General features: G+C 26.3%; 1 protein-coding gene and 1 non-coding gene across 13 annotated transcripts in view; one reads left to right on the plus strand and one right to left on the minus strand.

Annotated features, from left to right (window-relative positions):
• The window catches only part of LOC123301018 (bromodomain adjacent to zinc finger domain protein 2B), a 57653-nt gene extending 50480 nt beyond the window's left edge, over positions 1–7173 (plus strand). For 9 of the 12 annotated variants that reach the window (XM_044883730.1, XM_044883735.1, XM_044883732.1 and 6 more), the window contains 2 exons: positions 5468–6025; positions 6532–7173. In XM_044883730.1, coding sequence (XP_044739665.1) covers positions 5468–6025; positions 6532–6673 — 700 coding nt within the window. In that variant the 3' untranslated portion in view covers positions 6674–7173. Of the gene's footprint in view, positions 1–123; positions 606–4502; positions 4573–5467; positions 6030–6531 lie in introns of those variants that run through there. The other 3 variants (XM_044883736.1, XM_044883740.1, XM_044883741.1) reach the window with 3 other exon arrangements.
• Positions 7174–11321: 4148 nt separating this feature from the next.
• Trnak-uuu lies at positions 11322–11394 on the minus strand. The gene has a single exon. It is a non-coding gene; the product is annotated as a tRNA-Lys (tRNA).
• Positions 11395–16911: the final 5517 nt, after the last annotated feature.

Below are 16911 nucleotides of genomic sequence, written 5' to 3' on the forward strand. Positions count from 1 at the left end.
ATTCTTTATTTTTTTATTTTTTTAGTTCAATATTTTTACTTTGATCTAAGTTGTTTTTGATGATGATGTGTTTGCTCTCAAATTTTTTTAACAAAATACAATTTTTCATATTTTTGATTTCAGTTAGATCACCTTTCCAAAGGTGACCACACTTCTATAAAGAGATAAGTTTTAATTATTTGATTGTGTTTTTAAATAAAAATCACTTGACACCAATTAATGGAGGTGTGATTTACAAAAAGTTGCATTCAAGTTTGATATTTTTAAACAAATTTTACACTTTTTATTTTTAATATCACAAATTTTTCCGTTTGCTGTCTAGTGTTTAAACATTTTATTCCAATCATATATATGAAGGAGTGGTAATGTTTAAGTTAGAGGAGAAGAAAGTAATTCGGAAAAACTGAGTAACCATTTGGATTCGAAGCTATGAATCTTTTGTTTTTCGTACCGAAAATGTTATCGGCAAATAAAGTTGCATGGCGATTTTTTGATGTATATATGATAGGAAATAAAAAGGTCTAAATCAACTGAAAAGTTTATATACCAGACGGCAGAAAATTTAAGATTTATGTATTGAAAGACGCGTTATCTTCTAGAATATTATAGAGGTTACTCAAAAATGCATTGATTTCGATTTTTAGGAGCTTTTTGTAGATTCTATCGAAAATTTTATTGAATAAGAACCGTAAATTTTTAATTTTTTGAATCTAAAACGACTTTCAGCGCTGGAAGGATTTGAAGGTTTTGCATTTAGGTTTTTTTTTTTGAAATACATAATAATTGATATAACCACGGTTACTGTATTTTCCCACTTCGGTATCGTATTTATACATCGTTAACAATTAATATTTAGTAAGTTATTGAATTGTAAATAATATAAATATAACCAAACATCTTTCTTCTATTTAAATGAAAAATCAAACTTGGACGCAACTTTTTGTGCACCTTTTGATTTTAGCCTCTATTAATCTAGGCTACAACGGATTTATATAAAGTTTAATTTAGTGAATTAATATTTTTTGTGAAATTAATTGATCAAACGTTAAAAAAACTGCTTATCGCGTCAAATATCTGAAGTTGAATAGTTTATCTTATGCCATCAATTTAATAATTCCTTTTTTTTCACGAACGTTAGACAAAAAAAGTGAAAATGGATTATTGGACCCTAAAAATTAGCGTCAAATTAAAAGACAGATTAATACGAATATTCAATACGAACTATCAATATATACTGATAGATTATTTGTTCTTAATTATATAATGTCATTGATAAATATCTCTAGAAATGCTTGTGTGCTTAGCCCAACCTTAGCCCAACTTTTCTCTAAGGAAATTTTCTTGAGGTTTTCCAATGGCCGAGAAAAGTTTTCTTAAAAAGAAGATATATGCTACATGTTATTTCTTGTTATGTGATGGCAAGCATAAAAAAGTGCTAAATATAATTTTGAATTTGTATCTATTTGTCTTTCGAGTTGTATATAAACATGAATTTGCAAGGTATAGCAGAGTCGCTTAATGCAAAGGACCACTCGAATATTTATCTACCATTTATACTTTCCTGAGGATATAATTGTAAATATTACAATGTATCAAATACAAATTTGTAAATATTACAATGGATATAGATGCTTTTTTAAACACAAACTTAATTCACCAAAATAAACTTTATAGAATTTGTATTTAATTTTGAATGGCTTCCCCCGAATACTCAAAATATGTAGATAAAAAGGGAATCTTACTACCAATTTTAGGTGTTAAAGGCATTGAAGACATCACTGTGTTATAATGTAAAGAGGATTATAATATCTTTTTATTTTTTGATAACATACTTTCCAATTATTTAAGTTTGCGAGTGTAAACTTAAAAGAGGATTTTTAATGATAGAGACAAATTAGAGAAAAACTCTCCTGAATAGTTTGATAATAGGTAAAAGGAACAACAACAAAAAATTTATTTTGGGATATATTCTGTTACGAAAGTTTTCTTAGATCGTGTACATGGAGCTACTCAAACGGAACTGATTTGTTATTGAAATTACTATCCGACTTCTTATTCATAATTTATGATCCAGCTCAATACACGGGGATACTAATGATAGAAATTGATAGCAGGAATTAAAATCGCTAATTTCTGTGTAGCCTAAGTGGTTATTTTTAATCCCCGACAAAAAAATAGGGGTGTTATTAGTTTGTAATTTAATGGAGAGTGTTCTTAGCTATGTTTCAAGAAAATCAATTTAGTTTGACGCATTTGTCGGTGGTTTTTAAATTGCATTTAAGTTGAGTCGATGACTAAAACTTACTAACTGGTTGCTGACTAGAGACAGGTATTGTAATTGTCTACAGTGTTTCACTGAATTATAAAGGTTGTGATTCTGATTCATCACGGACTGGTTAGCGATCCACGTCACAATTCGGTTCCTTTTTAAGAACTCCGTGTGTATACGCTTTTTATTAGGACATTCAAAATCTTTTTTGGGATATTGAAACATTTGTAAAAATAACAAAAACAATTTTCTTTACGTTATGCTACTTTGGTGCCATCTGTGCTTAAGATTCCCCTACTATAACGAGAATTTTCAATGAATATGAGAGAAGTGTGAAATATGATACTAGATTGTAATTATTATTTTTTTTTCAAAATAGAAATGTATTTATTTTTTGTCGTTAATCACATTTCTCTCTTCATGATATTTGAGAGGATTAAATGTTCTTTGTAAAAAACACACAATTCACGTTTCATATTTATTTTTAATTTATTTTTATCATTCAGATATACTTTTTATTAATTTTTATTTTTTATTAAAAATTAATTATGTACAACGAACTATGTGTGTTTTGTTCTCTAGTTCGTTCTCAAATTATGTAAGAAAACGGATATTGATCAATAAGAATTTATTCAGTATTTCTAATTGTGGTGTGTTATTATACAACCTGATTTACTTATTTTGATACGCTTCTTTTTTTATTTATTTTTGTTTTGAGTTTCATTTTTTATTTGAACTCTTTTTTTTCATTTCTTTTAAAGTTTTTTTTTTCAACGAGTTCGTTTTCTCACAAATTACAAAATTTTAATAATTATAAGATATATAAATAAATACGTTCATTATTTAGAATGCCTTTATATTGTCTTTACGGTAAATTGGATGTATTTATCATGAGTGTATGCAAGCAATGATTTAATAGACCATAATATTAGATGGTTTATATACACATCAAAAAAGTGAATATTTACATGCATATGTTCTTGTACTTGAGTCTTACGAGCTTCTTTATCATTGTTTAAATTAAAGGCAAAAAAGGAGTTCTTGACGATGATGCTAGTCCAATAGTCTTCAAGAACCTCAATGTTTGTAATGATTCATTCGTGTGCCTCTAATGAAGTGAAATGTGTTAAATATTTAATATATTCACCTTCAATTAGATATTTATTCCATGACCGTTAAAGTTTTCATTCTAAAGTGTCCTTTAAAATGTTTTCAGATATTTAAATATCTTAAAAACGGAAGTGAAAAGAGGATACAAGTTTCTACAAATTTTTTCTCTAATCGTTTTTTATACGCACCTTAATGTAGGGTCAATACTTATAAATATAAAGTGCTAAATAATTATTTAAGTAGTATTTAATGAATAATTATTTAACACTTTATATTTATAAATATTGATCCTGCACTAAGGTACGTATAGCTGAGCGCTCCATCTTCTGTTCCCTCCATTTCAAAAACGGTTCAACGTTTAAAAAAAGATTTCAGACAAAATTTGTAGAAAATTTTATCCTATACAACTTTTATGGTAAATACGACTGAAAGCAAAGAAAACGAGATATTCTTGTTTTTCCTTGAATATCTAAGGACGCGCACACGTGATCATATGTGACTTTTGATACAATATTTGTACTATCAAAATAAATATTGCTACATTGTTGGGTGGTCATTCTTAAATAGATCTTTTCAATTTAAAAAGTGATTATCTTTTGTTTCAGACAGTTTGTTAAAAAACTAATGTGATAAAATGCATAACAAATATCTTGTAATTTTGCCCAACTTATTACTGACTGTCCGAAACAATAATGAATCGTAATTGAAGTGAAAAGGTCTATACTTTGGAGTACATTTTATTTTCCTGCCAAGGTCACTGATACAAAAATATTAATTTTAACTTCCTAATAAAGCCAAAATAATTTTTACAATTATCAAACTTTAGTCCATTTCAAGCTACTTTTAAGTTTTTCAAATATTATGAATGACAGTACGCGTTTTATCTGTTGCTGATTTGCGTTAGTAAATAGATTACGTGGAAGAACATATCTATTTATTTATGTATCTTAATAATAAATAAGTTTAAAGTGAATCGGAGTGCCAGATTTAGGTATACAGTTTTTAAGTTCACCTCAAATATAGCTGCAAATAAAAATTGATCACGTGACCTCGAATAATACCATCACGTATAAATTTTCATATAAAAATATTTAAAAAATTGTATTTTTCTTTTTATTTGCAGTTGTAGACGTGGCTTTAGATTTATAGAGAAAAATTATTAGTGATACAAAAACTTTAAATTAAAATGGCAAGTAAGTATACTAACTGAAAATTAACACTAAATATCTCGGCTACTTTGACCAGAATGATTTGATTGATTTGTAATCAATTCATGATTTTGAAATTTTTTAATATTTTCGATTACTTATCTTTAATTATTAATTCTGATGAAAGTGGCCATGTATTATGGAGCAGAGAGTATAAGGAGATCAACCACACATCAACATAATTCGATTTAATATTTCAAAATTTTTTGAACACTTATTTTAATTTATCGTAGAGCCATTAAAGATTTTTTTGACATTTTGTTTTTCAGTAATAATCCAATTTTGAAATTTTAAATGTTCATAGTTTCAGAATAGCAAACAGAAAAGAAAATTTAATAATAATAAATTTCATAAATAATTCCATTGTTTTCCGTAAAAAGGTTTTATGAAATTCCTTGAATTGATGATTCCATAACTATGATAATTTATGGGTTTAAAAAACTACATATTTGGGGACATGCTTGAGAAACTTATTATTTGTTAACGATTTATTGATTGACCGAGAAGGCTTCATATACTCATCGAAAAATAACTACGGTTTGCTAATTCATACTGGAGGAGACATTAAGTTTAGAATTTGACCTTCCGAATTGTGGATAATATTATTAAAAATCTTATAAAATTGATTCTAATTTTTAGAACTAAGAAAATTTTAATACTTTATAATCTTTATTGACTCTACGAATACAATATTCAAAATTGTGGGGGTGTATCAAAATAAGTATAATACTTATTTCATGTTGTGTATTATGCAGACGCAATTGGAAGTTTTAAATAGCATTTAAAAACAAAAACAATGCACTTGAATAAAGCAATGCATTTTATTTTGCAAAGGTGAAAATAATTTATGTATAAATTTCTCTATTTACAATGATTACAGCCCTGCATTATCGCATTCATCAATTGCAACTGATGATGGTCACAAAATGGAAACATCGGTGACCCAACAATCGCCATTAATACATTGTGCACCGACTCCAAGTACACCAATTAATATTCAACCAGTAAATCAATCAACTCCAATCAGCAATAGCAACGCTCTATTATCAGAAACGCCAAGTTCTTCGCAACAACCTCAGCAACAGCAACAATCGTCTTTACAATCGTCCTCACAATCTCAATCCCAACAAATGTTTAATATTTCAAATGTTACAACGCCTTCAACTTCCACATCACAACAGAATATTCCAGTGAATTCTTCAGCAACTACAACGCCAACAAATACACCAACTGTTGCTGAGAAGAAAAAAGAACGAATTTCGAAAAAATTATTAAAAGAATTGGCACCATGTAAATCCTTATTGGAAGATTTGGAAACACATGATGACGCTTGGCCATTTTTATTACCTGTTAATACGAAACAATTTCCAACATATAAGAAAATTATTAAAAATCCAATGGATTTGTCCACAATTAAAAAGAGATTAAATGACGCTTAGTAAGTATTCGTAATCATTGATTAAATTTTAACTAAAACGAAAATATTAAAACCCCCCCTCTCCCGAGATCACCTTATCTTGAACAGGCAATAACTCTGTATGAAAAAGTATTTACTTTATTTTTTTTACATTTGTCTTGCATTAACTGTTCGCTTTTTATCTTTCATTAACCGTATAGTTGAAAATGAGCCACGCCAACTTTTAAGATGTAGTTTTCTTGCCATCATAAGTCTTATTTGCCAAATCTGCTGCCACGAAATATGGTTCGGCATTCATAAGGGAACATCTTAAATACATCTATCGAAATAAATTCGTTATGAACACTGTCTGCTAATGCCCAATAATCTGGACATTCAATTAATTCATGATTGAGATATTATTATTAATCGAAAGTAGGAACTTCAGTTTGTCTACTTGGTGCTTCGCTTTAATCTAAATCTAAAATTTAGTTGTTTCGTAGTTAGTGTTCGTATTTACTATAACCGAAATTTTGTTTTTGTTTTAGCTATAAAAGTAAGGAAGATTTTCGTGCAGATGTTCGACAAATGTTCAATAATTGTGAAACATTTAATGAAGATGATAGTCCTGTCGGTAAAGCAGGGCATAGTATGCGTCAATTTTTCGAAGCACGTTGGGCAGAACTTTGAGTACATGGATTAAACTAAACAAACTCAAATTTGAGTATAATAAGCACAAGCAATAATTGATAAAAAAAGGAATCTTAAAAGTTTTTATTTAAAAAAAAAAAAAAAACATTAATTAATTTTGCAAATTAATGATCGTTTTGTCAAATTAAAATTTAATTTTTATAGCTACTACCCCTTTAATAATTACTTCAAAACATAATACGCTTTATTTTATTAGTAAATAAACCAAAATGGAGAAAAATGTAGAAATCTCAAAGAAAGAACGGAATAAGAAATCGAGTGAAAAAATAAACTATAAAAAAATACTGTATAAAGTTTATAAATTTAAAACAAAAAATCTTAAATACAGGTATTTGTGTAACTTAAAGTGATATTATAGACTTTAAAACAAAAACAAAAAGCTTTTTAGTTAGTAACCGTAAGCCGTCAAAGCACGTAATAAACTTATGAACTGATAACTAAAATTAGTTGTATAAACAAACAAAAAAATACTTATTTAAACTAGCCAACGATTTTTGTAATTGTTTTTTATGAAACTTATTTATAAAATACTTAATTTAAAAAAAAAATGCAAGTATACTAGTTACTTTTTTTAATCAAATTTTTACTTAATAATGACGGTGAGCACTGATTTAATTCGATTTTTTTAAATGTCTTTCAATTTATTTTTAAAGTGAAACTTCCATAGTCAAATTTGTTTAAATTAATAACATAGAGCTTGTTTGGCAGAAATTTTAAGCGGTCAAAATTTATAGGAATCAACCAATAAGAAATTAATAACAACAAATTATGAATAAGTTAAAATTTTTAAAAAATGTTTCCGAGTTGTCGTCACGGCCTACTCAAAAAATTAATCGACCCTAAACAATATTCTATTTAGCTTATGTAACCAATAAAAAGCTCGCATCAGCTGTAAAGTAGCAAAAGTACATATGGTGGTTTTAACCCAACCCGAACATGATTAAGATGTTTTGGATATAGCCCAGGCCCGCGCATAGAAATCATCTAAGAGGTGAGGTTCAAAATTTTGTTAATCATGGTAGGTCATAAAGTCAATAAAAACATGAAACTCTTTTTTCGAGTAGGATAACATTATTTATGTCAAAATATGATATTCAATCACTATTTTCAATAAGTTAATTCTGTGAGGTACAGAAAAAACTTTTCCAAAACCGTTTAGCCGATTTTCAGACATTTGCCGATCTAAGCTATGTTTTGAGACGACGCTTAGTTGAAAAGGAGCGTTCATTCGTCGCTGTTGTCACAGGAAAAACTTCCAGAACGCAAATCATTTGGTAGACATTTCGAAAAATGGTTTAAAGTTCGATAAATTTGAATTTAATTTCGAGTCAGTATTGTAGATCTGAGTTGATTATAATCCATAAAATGAACATAATTAATTATCAAACGATGTAAATATTTTGTAAGAAATAACGAACTTAAACGCTATTGGATATTTACAAAATTTTTACAGCCAAAATTAAAGATTTTTTTTTTTGGGTGAAACTAGCTTTTTAGTTTTAAATAAGAAATTAAGTAATAATGTTCAAATCGAAAGATTTTTTTTAGATGAAAATTTTTAAAAAGCTCTCTGTATAGTACTTTTTTTTTATTTAGTCATTCCATTTTTACGAATCCGAATAATGTTTACAAAATTGATTAGACTATTTTGATGTATTTATTTTTCTTTATTAAAATTTAAATTCATCTCTTAAGCAATTTTATTTAGTGGTATTATTTCTAGGTGTGAAAAATGTTTATTTTTTATAAAATTTAATTTTATACAGAAAATTTTAAAATTATAAATTTTGTTTTTTGTTTATAATAAATAACTTTTTATTTAAAGTTAAAAATTTTGTAGTACATATTCCATGACTTAAAAACTCAAAAGTAATTTCCAAGCGGACCGCGGACGTGTAACTTAAATTGTATGCGATATGATTTTCGCAATTTTTTTCGGTAAAGAAACTTTTCTGGGTGGTGTAATACCGATTATAATCGTAAGACCGATATTATCGTAAATTGATATCAATCTAACTTAGACTAATTTAGTAATTTAACTAAATATCGTTAAATATTCATCACCAGAAGTTGATAGCAGCTCTCATTTCTTAGTATTCATTGAACTAAGAAGTTTCACTTTATCATGTGTGATATTTCTTTTCATAGAACTCATTAACACTATGTTATATTTAACCTTAAAATTACAAGATAAAAATTTACTTTCAGTACTGATTAAAGTGTACGCGCATAAAATTAGAAACGAATGCCGAACATATGACGACAATTTGTAATTTGTATCCCACACATTTTTAACATGGAAAATGAATTCTCGTCTATTCAGTACTTTGAGAAAGTATTTTGAGTTTCGAATTTTTTGGACTTAATTATAATTTCAAAAATTTATTCGACATAGTTATAGAATGTAGTGTCGGTGCTTTCTAGATAAGTGGCGAATTCAAGGGTCCAATAGGTGTAATTTCACCCCTTCCTCAATCTTCAAAGAAATTAAATTTACGTACAAAAATACGTTATCAAGTTCTTTTTAATTCTGGGCTACCAGAATTATCCATTTTGGGCTAATAATTTTTGAATCGCATTTACTAAATTCTAAATCTGGATTCATCACTATTTTTTATATAATTTATTAGCTTGAGGGACTAATTCTCGCCGACAAGATGAAATCTTAAAGGGGTGATTGAAGCATCTGTGATCTGAGTTCTTTCATTCGTAGATTAAAAAATATATTTCCTCAAAGTATTATAAAAACTGATGGAAAATGATTTTCCATAATGAAAAATTGTGAGATATTTTCAAATAATTTCCTTAAGACAAATAAATAAATACATAAATATTTAAAAGTGCTGCCAATAGTTAAAACAAGATAAATTGCCGCCGTAACGACAATTTTTTTAGTGCTAAAACAAGTGTGTAATATATTATGAAAGTATAATGACAAAAATTCACACAAATAAACTCGAGAACAATAGATTTCTATAAATTTTTTAAATTTAAAAATTTTTTTTCAATTCTTTTTAATTTGAATTTGATTTATTGATTTTAAATTTAAAAAATTTAAATGCACCTCTTTTGTTTGATCGAGTTTCAATCATGAACTTTGTATTTATATCTATTAATTAATTAATTAATTATTGTATTGTAATTGATGATCTATGTTAGATTTAGAATATGTCAACAAATATTCTGTTTTATCTCTTTTTTTTTTGTTCTTTTTATTTTTCATTTAGTGTGTAAAATTATTAAATAAATAGATAATTAAATAAAAAAAGTAAAAAAATTAAAAAAATTAAAAACAAACAAAACCTATGTATTAATTGACATGTAAGATATTTATAATAATAATATTATTTAATTATTGTAAAAATTATAAATAATGTTTTTATCCTCTATTTTATTTTACATAAATGAAAAAAAAAAATTTTAAGTTTCTGTGTAAAGGTAAGTTATACTTTTTCAATTTTATTATACTGTTTCAGGAAAGTTTTTGTTTTCGTCAAATAATTTGAACATTTAATATTTTTAATTGTAAAAATTTTGGATTTAATTTAGAAGCTAATTAGATCTACCTCATGTGGTTAATTTTATTGAGTTAATAAAGGATATTTTTTATTGCCGGAATTCGTAATTTATATTTACTTTGATAGAATAATGTTTACCGAGGAAATTTTATACATCGATAATTAAACAAGATATTTCTACATACATTTATACAAAAATATCGGCATTACTTGGTATTTTAATTCTGTAAATTAAATAAATTTTTCCTGATGTTAAAAATTTTCATTTTTATAACCCGCCCTCTTGCTTATTTATAACAAAGAATATTTAGTAAAGATATTAATAATATAACAAAATATTTAGTAAAGATAAGTATTAAGATAATTATATGATTATAAATAACCCGGATAGCTGTGTGGATAAAGCACTTGTCTATGAAAACAAGGTACGATGGTTCGTACCCTGGTGAGGATAACATTTTTACTTTTAGATGAATTTTTCTTGATGTTAAAAATTTCCCACTCTTTTTATAGTTTAAGCTATCTATATAACCCGCCTTCAAGTTATTAATAACGTCAGTTAATCATATGTCATAAATCACTATGCTGTCAGGGGGTGGAAATTTAAATAATCATAAGTATACCTCACTCTTTAAAATCATGTTCCCCTGTTACTGTTAATAAAACATATGCACAAAATGGCTTGGTTATGCTAAAATTTTAAACTTTTTAATAGGAGAACATGTCATACAGTTTATCTCACTCATATTCTCCTATTATAAAATATTAAAAAAATAGATTTTGTGTGTTTTTTTTTGTTGTACATGCTAAAATTTATTCTTTTTGAAATTTAATAAGATTTGTAATAGGAGAACATGTTATTTCACAAAATAAATCTTGTTCAACCACTACCCAACTATCAGATGGCTACAGACCAGGTCCTTAAGTATTCACATTTTGGAGGATCAAAAAAATTAAAGAGGAAAAATATTAAATTTAAAATTCCACATTGATTACTTATAATAAATTATATCATTCTTTAATTAACTCTCTCATTGTGATCAAGTTCGAATAATATTGGGAAAAGTATAAAAAAAAATATTGAAAAGATGTACTAATAAAAATTTTTTCGCCCGAGCAGGGACTTGAACCCTGGACCCTTGGATTAAAAGTCCAATGCTCTACCGACTGAGCTACCCGGGCTTGTACTGTAACCTACTTATTATAAAATAAAAATAGTATCAAAAGTTTTAATGACCTACAAAAATATTTCATTAAATCTTCTAAAAAAAAAACAAGGTAAAAAGTTAGACATTGATCTCTAGGATTGTATTATATTTTACATGCAATAAACGCACTGCCTATGGCCAGGTTCATAATAAAAATTAATAGCTGTAAATAAATAGTGAATGTTTAAAAAAAAAATATAGTTAACTAAGTGCTTTTTGAAAAAAAAAGGAAAAATTGATAATTATTTACTATTAGCTATACCTCGCGGTATGCTTAATAAAAAGAAGAAGTATGAGCATTGATAAGAGATTTTAATTGGAGCTTTTAAATATACATATTTGTGCTCGTGATATAGTTGAAACTAATAATTCTTTTCAAAGCGGGGGCAGGGACTGTATTGTAGTCTTATTCGATAAAGATATAGAATAGGAAATCACGGATATGGGAAAGCTACTTGCAAGTACCTATTCATAAAAAGGAATCACGCCAGAGAAAAATAGTTTTTAAACAATTAAATTTAGGGGCTTTTACACAAAATATACATCAGCATACTGGCCAGTAACCAATTATTTGTCATTAAGTTGGCCCCCCATACTATTGATTTCCACTTTTTACTTCCTTAATCAATATATTTTAAGGAATTATTGATTGTTCGTTTATTTTTAGTAATTGTTGGATTATAAATATTTCACATTAATTAATTATTTATTTTTTTCATTAATTCAAATTCAGACGCTTTTCCTCCTTTATTGCGAGTTTTCCAAAATTAATGCAAGACATTCGAATCATACGGTATACCCTTTATTATTATTATGATTATTATTATTATTATTATATACAAGTGATATAATTTTACTTATTTTGTATAAAAACTTTAATAAGAAAATAAGAATGAAAAAGAAAATGTACAATATGATTTTTCATGAAAACTTAAAACATTTGTTTGTTTGTTATAAATAAATAAAAATCGCTATATATTTTAAATTTTGTTTTTTTTTTTTAATTTTTTTATCCTATTATATCTTTCAGAACAAAATTATCAATTAATTAATTATTTTGTAAAGGTAAGTATTAAGGTAATTATATGTTCATTCATAATCGAGGTGGTTGTGTGGGTATAGCACTTGCCTAACAAACCAAGGTACGCTGGTTCTTACCCTGGTGAGGTTTATTACCGAAACATTTTTACTTTTACCTGATATTAAAAATTTTCCACTCTTTTTTTGTTTAAATTATCAATATAACCCGCCCTCTTTCTATAAGTAACGCCAGTTGTACATATGTCATATATCATGATTTTGTCAGGGGGGTGGGAATTTAAATAATCATAAGTATACCTCACTCTTTAAAATCATGTTCACCTATAAATGAATAATTGTAGTAATATTTTGTTAAAATGTAGGTTCTGTTTGATATTCCTGAAATCGATGTAAAGGATAAAAGATAAAGGTAGGTATAATATTGAAAGTAATAATTAAACCAGAAAAATTGATAAAAAGTATATTTTTTATTATATATATTTGTACATATTTCACCTAAAATAAATATGAATGAATAATGGTTATTTTATACAGTATAAAATCAATTTTCAGGATAACGTTTTCATTTTTTCTAAATTAATAAAAATTAATATAAATATATAAAAATCGTTATATATTTTAAATTTTGTTTTATTTTTTCTATCCCATTTTTACTTTCAGAACAAAATTATTAACTATTTAATTATTTAGCATAGGTAAGTATTAAGATAATTATATGAATATATATAACACCCGGGTAGCTGTGTGGGTATAGCACTTGCCTATGAAACCATGATACGATGGTTCGAACCCTGGTGGGGATAACAATTATATTTTTAGATGAATATTTTTTGATGCTATTTAAATTATCATAAATATAATATCTCACTCAGCTAATAATTGGTCAGTTTAATTATATTCAAAAAATAATATAATTTCGAAAAAATTTTCAATTTTTTCAACATTTGTACTAGGAGAACATAAGTGGGAATTAGTAGTTCCTGATAAGGAGAAAGGCGAGTAAGTGTTTTCACCCCGAAAGTCTAAAATTTTATTTTGGCAGAAAGTTATTGGTCTGCCCACTAGAGGTCACACTCACCAAACACGGGTGTGCAGACCACTAACTTTCTGACTTACGAGGTGACAACAATTACCTTGCTATCAGGTACTACTTATTCCGTCCGTCCTTGATGTTCTCCTAGTAGAAATGTGAAAAAAATTGAAGTTTTTTAAACTAATTTTTTCATCATTTACTAGGCAAACATGCTGTGGTGGAAATTTGAAAAAAAAAATGAAAATAAAAAAACACAGATTTTGCTTAAAAGATTTAATGAACTTTTTTTTAATATATGTCCTCACCTAGTTTCGAACCAAGGGACTATTTATTCGAAGTCAGATTCGCTAACCATTATACCATTAGGGCTCTGTTATTCGTATTAATAAATAATTATATTCATATTTTCGACTTTCTTAAATTATAACAAAAAGTAAAACTCATTTTCGGAAAATTTTGAGTAGTATTATTACAAAAAAAAAAAATGTTTGAAATACTTACCTATCGTGAAGTTCGAAATACTCACCTATTTTTAACTGAAATAATATTGTATAGCTACAAGAGATGGGGAAAAATAAAATAAAAACAGGGTTTGAGTTTTCAACTTTATTTAAATGAAATCAAAATACATAAAAACTATTTACGAATTACTTGCACATAATTCCATATAATTAATTTCATCTTAAAAAAATTTTTTTGCATCAACTTTTTTTTTACGAACCAAATACCACACAAAAATAAAATGAAAATCCAAAAAGAATATTTCGTATTTACAATCCAACTTCTTTATCTCACCTATATTTTATAAGAATTTGTTTGTACCTTTACTAAAAAAAAATTAATTAGTTAATTAATAATTTTGTTCTGAAAGGAAAAATGGGATAGAATAAAATAAAACAAAATTTAAAATATATAACGATATTTATTTATTTATATTAATTTGAAAACGTTATCCCGAAAATTGATTTTTTACTATATAAAATAACCATTATTATTATTCATTCAAATTTTTTATAGGTGACATATGTACAAATATATATAATACAAGTGAAAACAAACAATTGACTGAGTTAATTGTTGAAATACCATGCATAGTCAGTGTTGATTTATTTATGTGACACATACATAACTGATAATCAAGTATAGTACCTATTATAAAATTTCCGCCTAATTGGCGCCCTCACGAGTAAACAGTGATGTTTATGAAAAAATGCTAATATGTAATTAACTAACAATCAATAATTCCTTAAAATACGTTGATTAAGGAAGTAAAACGTGGAAATCAATAGTATGGAAATCAATGACCAAACAATGAAGAACAAACGACGAACATTGGATTAAAAAAGATTTATAATTAATTAACCCGAAAAAATTTGTATGGGGGACCAAATTACGTTAGCTAACCATATAAATACTGAATTATTTGAATGTTTAGTTTTTTTTTTTTTTTTGGATTTGGTATATAAATAAAACAAATTTCATTTTATAAAGTTGATTTTATTAAATCTTAAAGTTAATAACTATAAATTATTGATTTTACTTGCAATTATATATTTACAAATATTAGAATGTATTAAATATTATTAATTCTTAACATTCTAAAATTAGTCACATACAGGAGAAGAATATTATTGTGTTATAAAATGCTTTAATGATTTTAATTAAAAAAATTTTATTTCTATCAATAATAAAATCCTCGCTGTGTGTGGTACTAATTAATTAGTTAAACATAATATGAAGCATAATATAATTAATAAACAAAATACGTTATATTTGTTGATGCAACAAAATTACTTATTTAAATTTGTATGAGCTAAGAGTGCGAATTTTAATCTACTTTTTTAGTTGGTTCTTGGGCTGAGATTTAAAGACGGGTTTCCAAAAGGCAAAGTAGACACGTGCCTACAGGCGCGAGGTTAAAAAGAGGCTCGTGCGTAAGTATAAGTTTTTAAACAAATTAATTGTGTAAGTATGCAAACAATTATAATCCGTTGAGATTGACATTTGTTTAAATGTACGTCTAATTCACATAATTTCTGCAAAAAGAGAAAATTTTAATAAAAATAAACAGCAAGCCTTGGAACTCCCAATAGTCAAAGAATATGAAAAGGATATAAAGAGAAGAGCTCACAGCAGATGAATTTGCCAAAGACAATACTTCTTTATTATAGACAGACTTGTTGTGGTTGAAGTTCAAACGAGGCGAGAATTACATTTATTTTTAATTAAATTAAAATTCAGCACTCTTAAAATATAAGCACGTATAGAAAATTACTTAAAGTGTTTATTAAAATTTTTCCCACCCTTTATGTCCGTGATTTGAAATCAATTTGATAAAAAAAAGACTTAGATTTTCTTTCAAAATTATTAAAATTAAACATAAAGATCCATGATAAGTTTTCTACCGAAATATACCATCTCCAAATTATAGATAAATAAACCTGTTTGAATAATTTTTTTATCAGAATAATATATTATTGATTATTTGAAATTATGCACGGTTAATAACACTAATTAAAAAAGTATTTATTGTATTAAATATAGAATTTGAGAATATTAGTATTAGCACTCCGTTCACAATTTGACAGTTCTTTTTAAATGATAATATATATGAAGTTGGCTGCAGAGTGCAGTGCACGTCAACCATAGACATCAATATTATATAGACATAATAGACATATAAAATTATAGGCATAGCATATGTTTAAAGGAAAAACTGTGAAACAAAAATGATCACTTTTCTTTTCTAAAACTTAAAATATTTTTGATATATAAAGATTTTTCTGCTGTAATTTTAATTAATTAATATAAATGTGTTTTAAAAATATTTTAAATATCCACCTGTCTGCCTGAAACTAACCTTTTAAGAATAATTTAGGTCACTCTAAGGTGATTGTTCTAGTAAGTTAATCAAGTTGATGAATAAATATGCTCATTAATCTGATTAAAAATGGTTTACGCTTAGCTGAGTTCAGCAACAGGATGATGATTAATACGCATACGCATTTTAAATTGATTAGTTTTGTAGATAACAAAAAATGCCTTCACTAAATTATTTATAGTATTATTATTTGAGTGTTATGAGTCAGAAGAAAATTTGTCATGGATTTCTTACATTTCTAATATTACATCAGACGCATTTGACTTATTTTAAACTTATACTTAAAAATAAATAATAATTGTACTAAATGAAGATCAATAATTTTTAACCCTATAAAACTAATGATTGTGGATAAGTTTATATGTTTTACTCAATTCTAAATTGATACCGAATTTAAAATTTCATGTCTACATTTTGTCTACATAACGACAAGTTAAAACGATGCATTCAAGTTACTCCTGAAAATTTCTGTATAATTTAATAGAAAAATTTTAACTCTTAAGTACGATTCTATTCGATTGTTCTATACACATTTT

This window comes from Chrysoperla carnea, chromosome 5 (assembly GCF_905475395.1).
Source record: "Chrysoperla carnea chromosome 5, inChrCarn1.1, whole genome shotgun sequence".
Lineage (NCBI taxonomy): Eukaryota > Metazoa > Arthropoda > Insecta > Neuroptera > Chrysopidae > Chrysoperla > Chrysoperla carnea.